At 35.5% G+C, this 17,247-nt stretch overlaps 1 protein-coding gene across 2 annotated transcripts in view; it reads right to left on the reverse strand.

The window, feature by feature from the left end:
• The window catches only part of LOC136849172 (antigen WC1.1-like), an 89,146-nt gene that overhangs the window by 7,344 nt on the left and 64,555 nt on the right, over positions 1–17,247 (reverse strand). For both annotated transcript variants that reach the window (XM_067122281.1, XM_067122282.1), the window contains 4 exons: positions 10,104–10,227; positions 7,768–7,882; positions 6,927–7,044; positions 1,265–1,414 (listed from right to left, as the gene is read on the reverse strand). In XM_067122281.1, the coding sequence (XP_066978382.1) occupies positions 1,265–1,414; positions 6,927–7,044; positions 7,768–7,882; positions 10,104–10,227 (507 nt within the window). The remainder of the gene's footprint in view (positions 1–1,264; positions 1,415–6,926; positions 7,045–7,767; positions 7,883–10,103; positions 10,228–17,247) is intronic.

Consider the following 17,247-nt stretch of genomic DNA (forward strand, 5'->3'; position numbering starts at 1 on the left):
AGCATTTCTAAATGGTTAGAAATGAGCATTTCTAAATGGTATCAGTGATGACAACATCAGGGAACTGAAGTGGCTTTGTCTTTATTATTTTAATAAAGCACGTTTTATTGTGAATGGATATAAAGAAATGCAGAATGCAGTCAGTGCTGAGAGAGAAACTGAGCTACTAGATCGAGGGATTGCCAAGCTTGAAAATTTGAGGGAAAAGCCAGTTGATGGCCCAATAAATCTGACCCAAGACACTTGACTTTAAAACTGATAATCTTGTGAAGAAGATGGATTAACTGAAAGTTGACTCTAGAATCGATAACCTCACGAAAAAGATCGCATCCTGGAAACAAGGGAGGCTTTTAATGCACTTGAAGATTTCCAAGTTACTGATACAAGTTCTTCCTGTAATCGCAATGTTTGTGTTAATTTTGCTGATGGAAGCTGCAGAGGAGATGCAGCAGCTTGGATACACAGCTCTTTCTGTAAACGCTGCTGCAATAGAAGAGACCGGGAAGCTGAAATTATGAAATGTAATGTTCATAGTGAAGAGGTCAGACACCGTTATCTGCTGTCAATCTCTGATGTAAAGGAGGAGATAAGTCAGTTGTTAATGGACGATAAAATTATGTTGCTATGAGGTACGTACGGCATACATATCCTGGCCTGCTTTTAATGTTATAGATATATACGGTAATACCGCAAGAAATGTTAGATGCAAAGTGAGTTAAGAATCTGTAGTAAATCTGCAAATAAAGAGCAGCGAAATCCGTATAAGCAACAAACGTCAATACACATTTTGATAATAACAACAATACTACTACTACTACTACTACTACTCAACAATACTACTACTACTACTACTACTACTAATAATAATAATAATAATAATAATAATAATAATAATAATAATAATAGCAATCAGGTTTTGTAAGAGCTACAAGTCGTTCTAAGTATCCTATAGTTACTTGGAAACATCAAAGAACCACCAACCTATCCATATTAAAATGTAGAGACAATTTCTAAGTATAATTTTTCACGTACCAAGCACACACTACTGGCCCTAAAATCATTTAGGAGAGACAAATAACCCCAGTCCTTGCTCAGTAACTAAATAAAAAAAAACTGTCTTTTTTTGAGTAGTAATGAACTCACCTGTTCCGTAAAGATCTTACAACCATTTCAAACTACCTATATTTCCACTCATTAATGGCACCCATTTGACTATGGTTTGCTTAATTTCATCAAGTTTATTCCTTTCTATATTGAGTTTTACCTGGCACATAGTTCTATCTTCGTCGGAATTGTCCTTGCAGTCATCGACGGTATCGCAGAGAAAACCTACGCCCACACACTTGCCATTGGAACACTTCCACTGGTCCCTTCCGCAAGAGTCGCCTGGTTTGAAGCACGTAACGCCTGCCGCCTAAGGTGAATACAAATAGGTGCGTAGTTTAATACAATCGAGTAACGTGAGAGGCTTTGTATAGGAATCTAGAAAAATGGGGCAATTCGTCTTGAGTAAAATAACATAAATAACTGGTTAAAGTAATGATTAAGAAAACTATTCAGTAAGAAAGATATTGTAAAAAGCAAATCACATTCAGCTGGCTAACGGAGTATAATGAGCAATACCGAGAAAAATCACAGGATATTGTCAACTTGGCAACTTACTACATGCACACAAAGAACACAAATATAATCCGCAAAGAGATAAAAAGCTAAAATAATAAAATAGTACAGGTATATGGCAGCTACTTCATAAACAACTATTGTCTGAAAGCTAGGAGGTTCTACAGAAATAATCTAAAAGATATTAAATCGTGAGCAAAATTCAAGGGCGGCTTGAACAAATATTAAAAAAATATAACTAGGCCTACTACCGTTAAAAAACAATAGTAATAAAAACTATAAAGTAGGAAAGTATACAAGAATTTAGACAAAATAATAAATAAATAAACATGCAAGAAAGAGGACTGTATCTAACTACAGTATATTGGAAGATAGCGACAACTTGGGAACTTCCCGAAACAACCCAGCATCTACCAGTATTTCTCCTGGACCGGTTATGCGCCCACTTCCCAGCTAGCGGATGGCGAGGGGTGGCTGAACTCGGATGATGGCGTTATATTCGTTTCAAATATCCTACGTGTAAAAGGCAGTTTCTTTTTATCTATTTGGCAATACTGTATGTAAGTTATTATGGATATGATGAAAGCTTTTGACTAGCAAAAATTGGCCTAAAATCTTCACATAAATAGGCATATAACCACAAAAAGTAGCTGCGACTGCTTTTTTTTTTTTAAATTTTGATTGGACATACAGCTTTTTTGATTCAGCCTCACACGTCTTTCCTCTATGAATCCAGAGACACCAGTGCCTTCCATATTTCAATGCTGATTTAAATAACCAATTCTGACACCTCAACTTTAGCCTTAATACTCATCGAATTCCTTGCATATAGCTGACATAATTCTGCCTTCCATATAAGATATCATAATTTCCATGCCTTGATACAGCTTAAAGGGACATTTGAGCTAAAAATAATTTTAACGACTAGACCTTCTTCCACCATGTCCATCCGCTAACATCAACTAATTCCAGTTGTGAAACCTTATGAATAGCAGTCCGGGAAAACCCGGAAAAGTTCCCGTCTACGAAACAGAAGGAAGCGTTGAGAAACTCGTGATCTTTATATGAAATACAAAGTTATAAATAGTTCGCTCGACGAGAGGAAAGTCTAACGAACGTTTACGAAATCTGACCACTTGGTCAACACTATTATTTTCTTTACTAAGAGAAGAAATTTACTGATTTACAGCTTTTAGGCATATATGACAAACACTGGGGCAACTAAGGCCCTTCAGCGCTGAAACGGAAATTGACAGTGAAAAAGTTTGAAAGATGTAACAGGAGGAAAACCTTGTAGTCGCACTATGATTCAATTGTAAGGAGAGGGTGGGCAGAAAGACGGAAGAAAGAGAATATCAACGGGGGTACCGTACAATACAAGGAATGAAAGAGGTTGCAGCTATAGGGGCCGAAGGGACGCTGCAAAGAACTTTAAAGTAAGGTGCACTGACGGCACTAACCCCCTACAGGGATAAGTGTTCATTCATTCGTCTAGAATAATCATGCGTCAATGATAATCACCAATAATATGCACAATTAAATGAAATCACGGAAAAGAATAATGGATTACTGTGATACATCTTTAGATATCAATGAGTAACGTGTGTGATGTCAAACTACTAGTACTCAGTCCATCAAGCAAGTCCAGTTATTCCTGTATATACTGTAGTTATTAGACTACTGACTGTATGTTATTAATATTATGACTTCCTCTAATTATTATTATTATTATTATTATTATTATTATTATTATTATTATTATTATTATTATTATTAAGTTGTACGCATTCCATTTACTCCTCTTAAATCTGATGCTTTCTGAGACGATCAGTTTAGCAAGCAAATGAGCTTGCAACTTGAGCCATGAAAATATATGTACATCGCGAATAATAATAATAATAATAATAATAATAATAATAATAATAATAATAATAATAATAATAATAATAATAATAATAATAATAACGATTCATCATTTATTCTGGACGGAAGATAAATGGATGGATGGGCTGGTTGACGTACCTAACGGCCAGGCTCTGGAGCCCAAAGGGTTATTTAGCGTAAGACGTTAATTAATGACATGAATGATAGAATAAAGATGAGGTTAAAATATGAACATAAAAAAAGGCAGACAGTTGAAATTAAAATATACTAAATCTGTGGAAATATAAAAAGAGGAAAACTGGGCGAAAATGAAAACTTACGAAACAAATACATCTTGTTAAAGAGTGCGTGTTTTTATCAGTATGCTGGACAGGTACCTACCTCACTACTTCAGTTCTGGGAATGAGAAGTGGAAATCCCCAAATCCTAAGAACAGGCTATCTATTAGAATGTCCGTGGGATCACTTAGGGCTTGAACTTTCGTATTTTTTGTTCCAGGAGCGTTCGCAAGTGATATACTCATGAAAGCTTTACTTAAATAAGTTTACGACGTATAGAAAATATAGCTATTTACAGATTGTTGTTTATATAATTTAGCTTTAACATTTCCTTTGATTTGATTCTAAATAATGCTATTGTATTGCTTAGCCCTCTCATTTGAAAAAAAAATAAGGAAATAATGTAGAAAATAAAAAAGAGAAAAGCCAATAACTGCACCACTCCCTTTCCAGGTTTTCGAATATTATTTCATGGTACACACAGAACAATTTCTCCATCTTCCTTCGCTTCTCAAAAAAATTTACTGCTTGGTATTTTTATCTTTGCTTGTTGTCCCTCTACAGCACTGAGCCAAGCGGTACTTACATTTCTTTTAGGTCGCACAATAAGGTCAGGACTTACAACGGTGCAATTTAAAGACAAACATCAGGGTAAAAGAAATCTCTTTTTTTTCAGTTCATTCCCTGATATATCTTCATTTGTTTTGCTTTTGACAAGGCTACTGAAAACTCGTTAAGACGTATTGGAATCACTGACATTCATTCCTGGAATTCCAATGGCTTCCGATGATTGAAATTTCATCCTTAATATGACATGATCTCGATTTGTTTGCCAAGAACTGGGGAGGGATAATCGCACCGCGCTCATTTGTCCGAAGCAGCTACACGCATGTTTCGGTCTATCATGAGTATTGCTGCAGGTTCATATCTATGACATATTAACCTGCAGGCATAAACTATCATAAAAACTTGACTCGAGTTTGGTATTCCAGTTTAGAAATACCACCCCCTCTCTCTCTCTCTCTCTCTCTCTCTCTCTCTCTCTCAATAAATTACTCTTTCAGACTTTGCAGTTAATTCATTATTTAGTGTTACTGTTTTATGATGGACCGCGTTATGTATTTATATATTTGGAATAATATCTGCAATTTTCAGGGATTCATATCTATCCATCTATTTGTATATATCATTACTGAAAGCAAACAATACCAACTTTTGGGCTTAGTCATGTGAAGAGTTGAAACTTCACGACTCTTCAGAGGTCGATATTTCTTTGACGGCACTTGCAATCCAAGATCTTGCATTATATCTCTGCTATATGCATAATCTTATAATCATCAGATTCCTATTGCGCTGCATATCTTTTCTTCTACTTCTGCCTAGTTTTAGTTCTTTTGGGCAGAGGAAAAATAAAATGCCTTCCTTTTTTCTGTTACCTGAATAGCAACCATTTTTAATGCATATGATATCCGATATGATCTTGTCCTTTGTCAAGTCCAAATAGTGGCCTTGCCTCTGTCCCCAAGATGATGTCGTATTTTGAGAGGTAATCCCCACCTTTCCACAAAATGACCTGCTCCCCTCTCTTTAACTGCGCGCGCAGGCGGTAATTGTCAACCCAAGGTCCAAAGAATTCCACCTTGCGTCAACCAGCCGAACGAGATTGGCTTACGTGAAGGACTGCTTTCTTTATTTACTGTTTTGGGTTCGATATTGAAAGACACCCAGTTTTGGTTTAAGTAGTTTAGGGTTAGAAACATGAGAGAGAGCAACATCAACATTCGTCAGAAATTTATTAATGCTTCCATTTGAAAAGGTTGAGTTTCAAAACTTTATACCAATACCGGTGAGAATGCTATAGTCATTCATTCTCCAACACCCACACACAAATATACAATATATATATATATATATATATATATATATATATATATATATATATATATATATATATATATATATATATATCAATACCAGGGAGAATGCTATAGTCACTCATTCTCCAACACCACACACAACTCAATATATATATATATATATAAATATATATATATATATATATATATATATATATATATATATATATATATATATATATATATATATATATACATACATACAGACAGATAGATGTGCGCGTGGTGTTTGTGAGGTAACATGTGAGTTTACAATATTATACATTCCCCCTCTCTCTCTCTCTCTCACTTTCTCTTTTCTTGACGTATCATGTAAAATAAGCATTTGATTTTGAGTTACATCTATTACTGAAAAACGAGTTGAAAGAGCTTACTGAGATTCCAGGAATTAGCAGCAAACACACACATACATACACGCACGCGCTCGACCCCAACTTTAGGAGAAAACGAGTCAGCGTGCCCCTATAGATGCCGAGTTGCATCACATGATAACAATGTACCGGACTGTGCTCGACAGATAGCAGATAGTCACACTGGCCACACTCTGGAGTACTGCTGACCTGAAGCAACAACTTACGACTGTGATAAGGACTCAGTCAACCAGTCATTAATCAGTTAATAACGTAACAATCCAAGGTTTTAGTCACTCGAGAACTACGGCGTGTCAGCTCAACCTTAGATCTAAAGAGGTTTATATAGCACCTCGGCTCAACAGTTTAGGCGGTGTGCCACACGAACACGTTTTATGCAACAATTAGGTAATTTTAGTGTCTAATACTGAAGACGTCCATCTTTCAGTTCGTGTAACATTGCCTCTACGATAAAGTGCGACTCACAACTTTAATTTTGCAACAATATAACAAAAACAGTGGATACTGGTGTGTCATATGGACATGTTTTATGCAACAATTAGGCAATATTTTTGTCCAGTACTGAAGACGTCCATCTTTCAGTTCGTGCAACATCGCCTTTGCGAACAAGCGCATCTAACGACTTTAACTTTGCACCATTATAAGAAAAATATTGGATACTTTACTGAAAGTCTAGTAGTGACAAGACGCTAACAAGTTTTTGAGTGACACTGACTTACAAGGCTGATCCAAAGGTCCTTGCTTGGACACTGGGTTGAAGTGAATTATTCATATATATCTCACGTGACAAAATGTATTATTTCATGTCACTGGCTGATTCACGTCCTGGTCCCTCAACTAACGGTATGTCAACATACCTCTGATTCCCCGCAGTCATGTTCGCCCCATCCCGCGAAGTCACATTCCGATAAGGAAGACTCGTCCCCGAGGCAGTTGAGGTCGTCCATCAAGTACTGTCCTTCGCCGCTTCCGAAACTGAAACGTTAATGTGGTGAAAATTTAGCTTGTTACTTTGATGTTAATTCTCTACAGCAGTGTAAATTTAAGATTGCTGTGTGCATGAGACTTCTCTAATAAGGTGTAAATCTTATTATTTCGATGTAAGTTCTTCGATAAAGTGTAAACCTCAGTTCATTAAGTACTTTCATTCTGATTAATTGATGTTACCAAGTGAAATGACTTTTTTATCATGCCACAAATATTTTTATGTATTATCTAATTCCCTTCATTAATGACTCGCAAGAGTGTTATTGAAATTGGAAATTATTTTGATGTCAAATGTCAGTGAAAAACATAAACATCCAGATCCATAATGCAATTCACGTCGTTGTTCTCTCTCTCTCTCTCTCTCTCTGTGTGGGGACGAGAAATAAAATCTAAGCCACAGTTATCAAAACCTTGATGCTAAAACACGGCATGAGTCACGGGATGAGTCCTAGAAGCGTTGTGGGTAAATGAATATCATCGTGTATTTCTGGATGCATAAAATACGGTTTTTGCTTTTTACAAATGTTTCAAATCTAAAGACTCATAAAAACATGATTTTAATATCTTTAGCCTCTTTGTAAATATTGCAGACATAAGGAATTCTGAACACCTGTATTCAATATTAGTCTCTTCTCAAACGTTAATACTGCACATTCAGAGATTCATGACAAGCCTGTTTCCTAAATAAGAAGAAATAAGAAGAACACATACTGGGAACCGAAGAACACTTCTTTGGCACCGAGGTTGAACCCTAGCTGTTGGCACAGAACGTCTCCTTCAGGAAGGCCCCACATGTCATCGCAGATGGTGCCCCAACGACCAAAGGCTGGAAAATCGTTAGAAATAAAAAATATTGCAAAGTGCACGCAGTTGTGTATTTAAACACATATTTAATATGTACAAACTGGACAAATTGGATTGTATATGGTGAATGAAGATATTTATGCGTGTGTGTGCGTGTGTACACACCTTTTCTTTTGGGCAGATGGTTTTGAAGTTGCTACCCTTCCGATTTTCAGCAAGTTTTTTTTTTATTCTAACAAAACACATTTGGTGCGACCATCTCCAATTAACAAGTTACCCAATTCACTGTTTAGGCCAACAGTGTCACAATGAGATTTAAGAGGACGGACCTAAATCATTACTTCTCACAAGAATTGAACATCAGTGACCGGAATATCATACCCATCAGACCACGAGGAAAGGCAGACCTGAATGATGCACGAGTGGAAGAGGTTTGTGTAAGCTTGAGATTGCTTGTGGAAATGACTGTTAAGACTGCAAAACGAGCAAATAAAGAGGTTAAAAACTGGATAGATACCAGATACTAAGAGGACTACAAATGGAATTCTGCAGTATTCTGCTAACAATGTGACTGAGAAGCTGACCAAGGTTTTTAAGGTATGGCTTGATGAGGGAAAAGTTCCCAATGGATAGGTGGGAGGGATGATTATTGCTCCATCTGATAAAGGCGAAGGTGATGAAAGCAACTGCAAGAATTTTAAGGATATGATATTACCTTATATACCAAAAAAGGTCTACCGTAGGACTTTGTTTGGATAAGGGACACAGATAAAAAACAACTAATAGGAAGAATGGTGCCGGTTTAGAAAAGCAAGGCAGCGTGTGGATCCTGTGTTTGCCATGATACAGCTACCAGAGAAGTTTGAAAGTGAAGGAAAACCTAGGAAAATCTTAAGATATTTATGCTCAGGGAAGTCTTCAAAAAGGTAGCATTGGTCAAAGGATGGAAAAGAGTGCCCCGAGATGCCTTGATCGTGTAGAGCGAATCTGGGATGATCAGCAGTGTCAAGTGGAAGGAGGAAAGGGAAACCTAGAAAGCGCTGGAAAGATTCACTGAAAGCAGGATTCGAAAGTGAGACTTCAACACCCAGGAAGCACAGGGGCTCATGTGAAATTGAGGTGAATGGCGCAGTATGTGTGTAAGGGCTTCGACGCACTGGTAATGAAACCTCTGTGTAGGTGTGTATCTTGTGGATTATCTGCTAAGGAAATTCATCCTCATGGCAGCTGTTGAAAAGTGACCATTGTATTGTTTTTTCTCTGGAGCCCCTACTTTATACGAGAAAAGTTTAATGACATATATATATATATATATATATATATATATATATATATATATATATATATATTTATATATATAAATAATATATATATGCATATACATATTATATACATACATACATACATACATACATATATATATATATATATATATATATATATATATATATATATATATATATATATATATATATAATGTAGTAAAACTATAAAACTATTCAAGTACAGTATAAAGGACATACGTAAGATAATAATACTAATTCCAAAATGAACCTTAAAAAACTGGCAACATCAAGGACGTGAAGAAAAAAATTCTTGTTTTCCTCATAATCTTTGTTCAAGGATGCTGATAGAACTGCGTTTGTTTGACATTATTATAAATTTACAGCTTTATTTTCAAATCTGCTTCTATTCCTGTTAAAAAGTAGGATCTCCAGGCTAACATTCATCATGTGCGCAGTTGGCTGTAAATCCTGATAAATACGGAGCTGAAGTAAAAAGGTGTTCAGCTCAGATATCCTGAAGCAACACTTCTTGCAAGCGAAGCTTCTGGGAAATCAATATCCTTCCTGGTACAAGAAATAAAAATAAACGGTCAAAACCAATTTAGGTCAAGTGGGTGGGCGATGCCTTGCCTTTGCAGCCGCACTTCAATTTGCTATCGTGACTGTTATTCGGTTCTGTGCCGAGTTCTTTGAGTTTGTTTCATCTTTTCTTTCATATTAGAAACAATATTTGTTTATTCTCTACGATGTTCTTATCAAAAAGGAGCTTACCACTTCAACTGAGTCTCCTTCAAAATGTCGTTCTAGTTTGACTAAAGCCATTTTCAAGACCTACGCATTACGACAACTAACCGACCAATCTTCCGTGCAAAAACATGAAAAAGAAGAGAAGTAATAGGAAAATGGGAAAACCCTAAAAACCAAAACAAAGAAGAAAGAAAAAACTCCAGAACTAACCTTTGACCTCGACGCGACCTTCGTGGTCACCGGACCCATTGACGAGTCTCACTTCGAAGCTCACTCGGCCGTCGCAGAGTTCTTCATCTTCACCACCGGCGCACTCTCGCCTTCCGTTGCACACCTGCGGTGAGAGAGAATGCACGCTGAGACTGCAATCTCGAGAATGCAGACTAAAGAAAAAAGTGGAAAGGGGTGACTCGGCATTTTGGGAGTTAAAGTTCCTTACTGGTTCTCAGTTAGAGCAAAATGACTTGTGTCGGTGTTAACTGAATGTTGCGTTAATTTCATAGTATCACTGTTATTATCTAGGTCTAGACCTTGGTTGTTATTATATATATATATATTATTATTATTATTATTATTATTATTATTATTATTAATCATTATTATTATTATTATTATTAAACACGAGCAATCATTAATATGGAAAAAAGCAATTAAAATGTCATAAACTAGACAAGAAACTTCCACGGAATGGACTAATCTATTGATTACCAATGATAGGCGCCGTTACATAATGGCATTCATTTTCTTTAGTAAATCTCAAAACTTAAGCGGAAAATCCTAAAATGAAAAAAATTTCCTGAAACATTCATTAACACCAAAAAAAACAAAAAAACACCACTGCTTCCACACAGGATATCCATAAATGCTTATAAATATGGGTTAAAACTAAGAAAACCAGTTTCCAAGAAAAACAAAAAACAAAAGTCCACTGTTTATGACAACGATCTCCCCGAGCAACCCAGGAGTGAGTGAAATAACCCTTCACTTTTCAGTGTCAAGAGCATCAAATAATCTTCAAAACAGCCAACGATTACTCAGCCATTAAACACTCAATCTTTCGGAAGGCAAAGACCAGTTTGTCATCTGTCATATTGCTGTGCACCCATGGCAAAGCTGATCTAGTCATAACCAGTATTTTCTAGTTACTACTAACCCGATGAGCCAGACTCTACCCTGGGATTTACCAAGTAGGTTTTATTTTCCTGTTCCACTTTGGAATGTCCCTAAATGATACAGAGATAACGGCAAAGAATAAATGCGTGGCAGCTAAAAAAATACAAACAAAATGAAAAACAAAGTCATACACAGAGGTATCGATGGAAAATCTATTTTTCTTTGCACGTGGAGAGAGAGAGAGAGAGAGAGAGAGAGAGAGAGAGAGAGAGAGAGAGAGAGAGAGAGAGAGAGAGAGAGAACTAATAGTATAATCGTTTCCTTCTACAAACACTTTAGCTTTTTCTCATGTTTCCAGGTTTTCTTGTTCTACTTGTATAATCGTTTCTACTCATGTTTCCAGGTTTCTTCTTGTTCTACTGAGAGAGAGAGAGAGAGAGAGAGAGAGAGAGAGAGAGAGAGAGAGAGAGAGAGAGAGAGAAATAATAGTATAATCATTTCCTTCTACAAATACTTTAGTTTTTGCTCACGTTTCTAAGTCTCTCATGAGAGAGAGAGAGAGAGAGAGAGAGAGAGAGAGAGAGAGAGAGAGAGAGAGAGAGAGAGAGAGAGAGAAATGCTTAAAATTTGAAATACGTTGCCTGGTGTACAATTAAGAAACCTTTCATTCGTCTTGTTAAACGCTACAGATAAATTTATAATTCTCTTTATATTCTGAAGCTCACCGGAAGTTAGAACAGTTGATTTATCATTTTATATATATATATATATATATATATATATATATATATATATATATATATATATATATATATGTGTGTGTGTGTGTGTGTGTGTGTGTGTGTGTGTGTGTGTGTGTGTCAGTGTAGGCATATGCTATAAAACTGTATTTATCACCCAATAATTACGCCCAATCGTGTCCTGTTGTCCGTGTCCTTCCCAAAGTATGATTTTTAAAATATCTGTGAACACAACTGAATTATACAAAATAAAAATAATAAACAGACATTTAATTGTTCTCTTAAATCTTTCTACTAATTTTTTTTATGTAAGGCCATTTTATCCCGTAGATTCTTGCTTAGTAAGATTTTTCGGCCTTTCTGTATGAGTATCTTCACATTTTTTATAATAATAATAATAATAATAATAATAATAATAATAATAATAATAATAATAATAATAATAATAATCTTCGTATGACACTTTGGCGTGGCATTAAGAGTACTACCTTGTAGTAAGTGTTCAATAAATGACTTTTACGTATTCGCAGGAATAGATGTACAAAGACGAAAATTCAGACTGCTTTATTTACTGCGCAAATGGACACGAAGAAAAGAAAATAAATATAAATGAGAATCGGATAATACGAACCAGAGGCAAGACAGGGAGGATGGAAGAAATTTAGACACCTTCAAGGACAGAGAGAGAGAGAGAGAGAGAGAGAGAGAGAGAGAGAGAGAGAGAGAGAGAGAGAGAGAGAGAGGTCGTCACTAAAGGAGTCAGAAAAAATTAATGGACAGATTACGACAGACAGGAAAAAACGGAAATTTGAGGGGGAAAACCTGACGCAATCTCAGTTAATCGAAATTTTTAACGCTGGTCTGAGCTTAATTAAAGAAGCACAGTGCTTCACCTTCCTTATTCTATCCCTTGTAATATAATGACGCTTGTTGAATTAACACAGTTCGGTGAAGAGGTAATTTATTAAGTAAATTTATGTTCATACAGGCCGCCTGGTTATCAACATATCCGTGAAGTTCCTGTGTATCTATCTATCTATCTATCTATATATCTATTTATCTATCTGGATTCCTGTTGCTATGCATACAACCTCGTTTCACACTTACTGGCAAAATTTGCCTAAAGTTTTCAATATGGTTTTGCCATAAACTACAGAAACAGTTAAATTGCACATAATCGTTAAATTTATGTCACACAAACAAATACTTCGGATTTAAATTTTTCACCCAACTATTGGCTACTTGGCAATGTCAGGAAAGGCGTTAGGAAATATATTGTACTCCCTCGAAACCGATAAGAGGTCTACTTTATAACATATTTTTAAAGAGCAAAGATGACGCAAAACATGATTCCATTCGAACCCAACATTTATTTCTATCATATTACTTCAACCATGTTACTCTGCCCTTGAATGCATCACGACTGGGCTAAATATTTTTCACACCGATATGTTAATAAGTAATATATGGAAATTATGATCAGTGGCTACAGAAATTTCCGCCAATACCAAACATTATGAGCAAGGTCTTGTCTACGAGCACCTACTTTATCCACAGGATTAGTTTAAATCGTCTGAATCCGCACGAGATCCGTCAGACTTCGCTGGCCACGGTAAAATATTATTGGTGCAGGCGAGAGTAATGCCAGTCCCTTGCGATTAGACGTTATATTCGGACAGGTGGTTCTGGAAGTTTAAGGTTTTGCGCAATAAGCTGGGAAGGTTTCAGTCTCTTAGGAAATGAAAAAAAAAGATGGTTTCGGTTGCTCAGGGTCAAAATTTATAAAGGAGAAACCACGAATAAGTTCATCCACATGCATACAAGTCTGCTGTCCGTTCTCGAGATATTTATAAAAAAAATAATTCTCCCATTACCGTTAGCAGGGTAATAAGGAAAGAATTATAAAAACAGATTAAGAAAAAGGAGATACTGAAAAAAAAGACGAGGGCAAAATATTAATTTCTCCTATCGTCATTAGCTGGGTAATTACAAAAGACTAAGAAAAACACCGCTATACACACACACACACACACAGAGAGAGAGAGAGAGAGAGAGAGAGAGAGAGAGAGAGAGAGAGAGAGAGGAATAAAAAATCAAATGCAAAGAGATACAACGATAAACCGCTACTGATTCACGAAAGAAAAGACGAGATATTAAGATAAGCAGTAAGAAACAAGACAGAGAATGTCTTCCGATAAGAGAGAAAACTACAAAGCACAGAGAGATCTAAACCAAATAAATGTTACCGTAGAAAAACAACGAAAGATAACCACCACAAAGAAAGATATTCAACATGCAAAGAACCAGGGGCAGAAAATGGCGTCATACAAGAAAAACTAAGACGACAGAGGAAGAAAAAATTATGTCCAGGAAAAAATCGCACAAAAACAGATATAAAAAACCTCAGTAATGACAGCGAAGTCGATAATACTTATTTTGGGTAAGGCGTCGCCTTGACCTTTCCCGGCTCACGGTCTTTGGGAACTGAGATAACCTAAAATAGTGCTTGTGTTCTAGCATGGAACAAGGAATAACTTAATGAAGTATTGCCGGTTCCCTGACTATGGGAGTGGAACCAAAATCATCTGCGCAAAAAAGGTATATATATAGAATATAGAAACTATATACTGTACATATATGTATATATATATATATATATATATATATATATATATATATATATATAGAGATTAGAGAGAGAGAGAGAGAGAGAGAGAGAGAGAAAAAAAAAAATATTCAGTTACAATGAAAATCTGAGCGTGAAAATATGTGACTATTTTTTGTATATATATATATATATATATATATATATATATATATATATATATATATATATATATATATATATATATATATATATATATATATATATATATATATATATATATATATATATATATATATATATATATATATATATATATATATATATATATATATATATATATATATATATATATATATATATATATATATATATATATATATATATATATATATATATATATATATATATATATATATATATATATATATATATATATATACAGCAAGAATCAGGGGTCAAATCAATACCTTTGGGAACCGAAAAGAGAAAGTAAACCATGGAAATTAATTAAAGCCATAAAGAGTGAAAAACGCTAAAAGAATTAAAAAAAAAAAAACAATATTCTATCAGTCCAGAAGCGCACCCCTCACCACCCTACAATTAACATCAATTAAGAGTAGATGCCTCACTATTTGACACCCACCAGGTCACATTTTTCTACAGTTACTCTAGATATCACTAATAGAATAGAATAGAATATAGAATTTAGGCCAAAGGCCAAGCTCTGGGACCTATGAGGTCATTCAGCACTGAAACGGAAATTAACAGTGAAAAGGTTTGAAAGGTGTAACAGGAGGAAAACCTCAAAGCAGTTGAACTAAGAAACAACTGTTAGAAGAGGGTGGAAAAGGGTTGCAGCTAGGGACCGAAGGGACGCTGCAAAGAACCTTAAGTAATGACTGGCGGTATAACTCCCCAATGGGATAGATATCACTAATGTTTCTATTACTAGAGTCTGAGATTCTTAATTTCCTTCTACAACAAACTTTGTAATTCCCTTTCTGCCTCTGTTTACCCTGAATTTTAGAACCTTCCATTTTTCTAAAATTTGTGTTTATCAATTCTAAAATAAGTCCAACTCTTTATCTGCCAAGATTTTTATTTTTATTTGGACTAATTGGAACACGGGATCTCTTCCCGCTGACCTTAGATTTAAAAATAAAAGAACGAGTAATTGCTATTATTATTAACTTAGGAATTTTGAACGTAAGGAAATCACATGGTTTTATTACCAATTCATAACTGTTTTTTTGCTTAACTCAAGACGTCCTTCATTTTACCCAAGGCATTCTCACCTTCGGATCTTAAAATGGACTAAAAATATCTTCTCACATCATCTGATAATTTGCAAAAGTAACGAACTACGATCGGTATTCAGACTGCTGTTTTTCAAAGAGAAAATGTAATGTTTTACAGCGGTACTATTCCCCTTGGCAATAAGTCATATTCATTTCTCAGTAGCAATATTATTATGGAAATCATTTTAATTTTGCGGATTTTCCTACAGTTGTTTATTCTGTATTTTCTTTTGCATTTGACTATACTTGTCTAGTCTCTGATTTGCTCTTTGTTACTTAACCAGCATCCAGTTAGTGAGAAGCTTTTTCAACCACTTGAGTTGATTTATGAAATTTAGACTGTCATGCCAAGCGCTCGGGTACTTTCGGCCATTCAGAGCTTAACACTGTAAATAAAGGTAGTTGGAGTGGTTGGACAGCAAGATAACGAGACCCAAAAAATAAAGGAGATGAAGTACAAGGATCTAGAGGTAGAGCTGGGAAAAAAACATCACAGGTGCACAGTGAAATAATATAAAAGTTAGAGAGGTTGGACAGCAATACTGAAGAAATAACACGTGAACGGTGGTAAAGTAGTAAATTTGGAAGCTAAAAGGAGGTAAATCTAGGACTGAAGGGCCCAAGCAAACACCCTTTAATAACGCCTACTGTGTACCACGTGACGGGCAATGACGGCACTAAATCCCTAAGGGGTTTTTCAACTACCGATCCCTAAAATTCTTTCATGTAACTTGCCCGGGCCGCAAATTCCTGAGATGTATGCTAGCCCCCATTGTGTTCCGCCAAGCAACCATCAGTAATTAGTGTGTGGGAAATATAATGAGATTACTTTCAAGAAAATTCTATGTTTAGTTTTTAAGATATGGCGTCCCGCTTTTTTTTAGGGAAAGTTCCCCGAACTCGGTTATGTCTTGGGAAATGTATCCGGGCCCGTCCACTAGTTGCCCAAGAGTGGTCAAAGCTGTAAGGGAACAATTTTGAGATTTCGCAATATCTTATTACACCTAAGTAATATCCTGACGTGTCTTGTCAACTGGTTAATTTCTTCCCCCTTTTTGTATACATTTATCACTACAGAGGCTTTGTCCGATTCCGCAATGAAGAAATCAAGAACAAATGAAGAAACCCCAACTTACATTTTTGAGATTCGAACTCAAGAACGCTGGGTTGGGTTGAGGTTGAGCTAAACCACTCGGCCACGAAGTAAGACAAAGGAATCATATTGTTTTATTATTTGCTAATTAATTTTAATGGATCCCCCACCCCCGCTAGTAAATCTTTACAAAGGTCACTGGAAGTTTTGTCTGCTTTTTTCAGTGCTTTTTGTTTCTTAATAAGAGGCCGTTATCTCTTTGTTCATGATTAATACAAGAAAATGACCTGTAACCTTAATACTACAACGTGTTTTTACCAAATAAATTTAAGATAAAAAATTTTGCCATAAGAGCAGTTCAATAAAGTAACTACGAAAAACACCACATAACTGTGATCACAATAAGTTCTTTACAACTTAGCTGAGATTATTCTAAAGGCTTTACCAGTTAGATTTGATAAATAAATATATCTATCTATCTACCTGTCTCTCTATTTATCTA

The sequence above is a fragment of the Macrobrachium rosenbergii genome, chromosome 20 (genome assembly GCF_040412425.1).
Source record: "Macrobrachium rosenbergii isolate ZJJX-2024 chromosome 20, ASM4041242v1, whole genome shotgun sequence".
Lineage (NCBI taxonomy): Eukaryota > Metazoa > Arthropoda > Malacostraca > Decapoda > Palaemonidae > Macrobrachium > Macrobrachium rosenbergii.